Source organism: Papaver somniferum, unplaced genomic scaffold (genome assembly GCF_003573695.1).
Source record: "Papaver somniferum cultivar HN1 unplaced genomic scaffold, ASM357369v1 unplaced-scaffold_132, whole genome shotgun sequence".
NCBI classification, from domain to species: domain Eukaryota; kingdom Viridiplantae; phylum Streptophyta; class Magnoliopsida; order Ranunculales; family Papaveraceae; genus Papaver; species Papaver somniferum.
Window position 1 is genome coordinate 161,792 of NW_020622381.1, and position 3,402 is coordinate 165,193.

The 3,402-nt window shown below is 34.6% G+C and overlaps 1 protein-coding gene across 1 annotated transcript; it reads left to right on the forward strand.

Moving 5' to 3' along the window:
* The first annotated feature begins 620 nt into the window (after window positions 1-620).
* Window positions 621-2,078, forward strand: LOC113333309 (protein EXORDIUM-like 5). The gene has a single exon (XM_026579821.1). It carries the CDS (start codon window positions 804-806, stop codon window positions 1,842-1,844), a length of 1,041 nt encoding a protein of 346 aa, XP_026435606.1. The 5' UTR covers window positions 621-803; the 3' UTR covers window positions 1,845-2,078.
* Window positions 2,079-3,402: the final 1,324 nt, after the last annotated feature.

Consider the following 3,402-nt stretch of genomic DNA (forward strand, 5'->3'; position numbering starts at 1 on the left):
TCTTAAAATGTGTTTGTCTCACTGCAATTCCAATCCTGGATAAGGATTACTAAACCTTCCTTGATTTTAGGAAGCTAAAAAAGTGAGGTTAAGGTATTCTTCCAAATACCTGGGATACCTGTATCCTCACCTGGGTTAGATAATTATTTTCCTTTAAAATAAGTATTTGGGTAAGAAATAATTATTTATATTAACCTATTTCTGTAGTCAAACAAACACAAGTTAACATAGCCCAAGATATGATAGAATTTTAGACAAACACCATTAACAAGGTTATCATAAATTAAATTAAGATAAACTTTTCCAAGATATGTTATCCCGTTTCCAAATCCCAAAAAGACCTGTTTTCTTGGTTCTGGTATAATTCAGGTCCTACTTCTTTTAAAAGAAAATTCAATTTGAATTCTCACTTCTCACTGAACATTTTTGAGTTTTCTATAGAAGCTGCAATTGTACAACACCTTCTTTAATTCTGTAGATAACCAGCATTTTCGGGGGTAGCATAGCAGTTAGCAGCACCACTGGTACTTGTCAAAATTCAAACGCAAATTAAGCGTATTACAGTCAATGCACCTTGGGTAATTAAAAAAAAGGTGATTCCCAGTTCTCCATAAAGGAAAGAAGAAACAGAAGGCAATGAAATATCTGTGCCCACTTATAGCTGTCAACAGCCCATCTCACTTCATTTACTACTCACTCCTTTATAAACTCCTCCTCCTTCCTCCTCTCACCACCACCACCACCACCACCACCATTTAAACTACACCCACCTCCTCTTATCTTTTACACTCTTAGAGAGAAAAATGTCAAAACTTTCTCTCTTTCTGTGTCTCATTTTCTTTCACTCTGTGAATTCCATTTCAGCACTAGAGCTACAAAACCTTAAACCAGAATACCACAACCCAAGAATCCCTAAATCAACACTTTCTTCCTCTAAAAAATTTGAAGGATCATCAGATTTGGTAAACCTCCGTTATCATATGGGTCCAGTACTTTCATCACCGATAAACACTTACATAATCTGGTATGGAAAATGGCTTCCATCTCAGAAACTCATAATCAAAGATTTTCTCTTATCAATTTCATCATCAACAAATCACAGAACCTCACCATCTCCATCCATATCACAATGGTGGAAAACAGCATCACTATATTCAGATCAAACCAATTCAAATGTATCATCAACAGTGTTAATAGCTGGTGAATATGTTGATTCAAAGTATTCTCAAGGTAAACATTTAACCAGATTAACAATCCAACATGTGATTGGTAATGCAGTGAAAACAGCACCATTTCCAGTGGATCACAAGAATGGGATATATCTCATCTTAACATCAGATGACGTTACAATGCAAGATTTCTGTAGAGCTGTCTGTGGGTTTCATTATTTTACATTTCCTTCTATTGTTGGTTACACATTACCATATGCTTGGGTAGGGAATTCAGGTAAACAATGTGCTGAAGTCTGTGCATACCCATTTGCTGTTCCTGGTTATATGGCTGGTGGTGGTCCATCAGCTCTAAAACCACCAAATGGAGATGTTGGGATTGATGGTATGATAAGTGTGATTGGACATGAATTAGCAGAGTTATCATCAAACCCATTGATAAATGCTTGGTATGCAGGTGAAGATCCAACAGCTCCAACTGAGATTGGTGATTTATGTGAGGGTTTGTATGGAACTGGTGGTGGTGGAGGTTATATTGGTCACGTTATGAAAGATAGAGTTGGGAGAAGTTTTAATTTGTATGGGAGAAGAGGCAGGAAGTTTTTGGTTCAATGGATATGGAGTCCTGTTTTGCAAGCTTGTGCTGGTCCTAATGCTTTGGACTTGAAACCCTAATCTATCCATCAATCAATGTCTCTGCTTGAGAGATTGTGTTTTCTTCTTGGGGCTGGTTTTAGAGGATAATGTACAGAGAATGGGTTGGCATGTAGGTGAAGAGTTTTTTAATTAGATTTTTTCATTTCAATAATTATTTGATTGTTGGATTTAATTTGGTGAATTTATGATAGATTTTGTTCCAGATGATTTATATATATTTATTATAATGATGATCTCTGTTTCGTTACTGAATTTATGAAGATTCCTTTGGAAACATTTTTTATACTACTTTTCTCTGAATGCTGAAGAAATTCAAATTTACTTTACTAGCAGATTTTTTTCATATCTTTGCCGTAGTTTCCTTGTCTCGAGTAGAGCTTCACTTTCAGTTGCTTTTTCATTAATTAAGAAAGGATTAGCTTAACATGCAAAATAGATATTTTTCTATGATATTTTCAAAGGGAATAAGACTTCATTAAGTAACTAAGGCAGTGTGCCAATAATGGCTATACGCATAACTGGTCAAATGTTCTTTGTTTTCATAAATTTAGCAAGGCTGCTAAAGGGATACCAAATCCATATTAAACAAAAAAAAGAACTGGCTCCACTGGATTGGTAATATGCATGAAATTTGATAATTATGTATACCAACCTTAAACCATGGCTTAATTTCACACAAAAGTCATGAATTACGAGTCTCAGATCGTAACTTCCAACCTTCTAGAACCTAACTAGCGAATTTCCCATAGTCAACCCAGAATAACTAGATATGACTATATATCCAAAGATCTACCGTCTAGTTTCAGAAAAATAAAATTGTTTCATGTACAAATTACATATAAAACAAGCCTATCGTTTTGAAACGAAGGGAGTATATACAAAAGAAATTAATACTTGATTAGGATGAAGAACCATATTAGAGTCTTCGTTGTTCTAACCCGATCCTATTTTTTGTTTAATTGGTTGTTAACTCCGCTTTCTTTCGTTCCTAATTTATTTTAGATTAATATAGGGTTGGGTTGCATGGACGCTCCGTTTTTGGAGTCGTGTCCGCGTCGGACACAGGACGCACGCTAGACGCTGACACGACGCGTGTCCGACGCACCAATATATGCGTCTTATTTGGACGCACCGATGACTCGTGTTTGGAACATTTTTTTTTATTTTTATTTAAACTTCTTTCTTTATTTTTACTATTGTTAACTAAATGAAGAAAGACAAACATTTAGATCAATCATTTAAGTCTTTATTAGGATTTTGTAATTGGAAATGACATCACATATATTTTTGGTTGGGCATGTGTTGTTCTAAGAATTCATTTTGATTGTGTCATGTGTTTAATAGTAATAATTATTTGACCTTCGACGTGTATAAACAAATGATCTCTCATTTTCTTTTGAAATTTATACACATGTAGGTTGTAACATTATTTTCTAATTTTTAGGATCGAAACACTTGACTTTGTTGTATAAATACATAATTGTATATATAAATAAAATATGTATTTAAGTGTCCGCGTCCTAGTTTTTTGGGAAATTTGTAGTGTCCGCGTCCGGGTCTGTGCAACTCAGATATA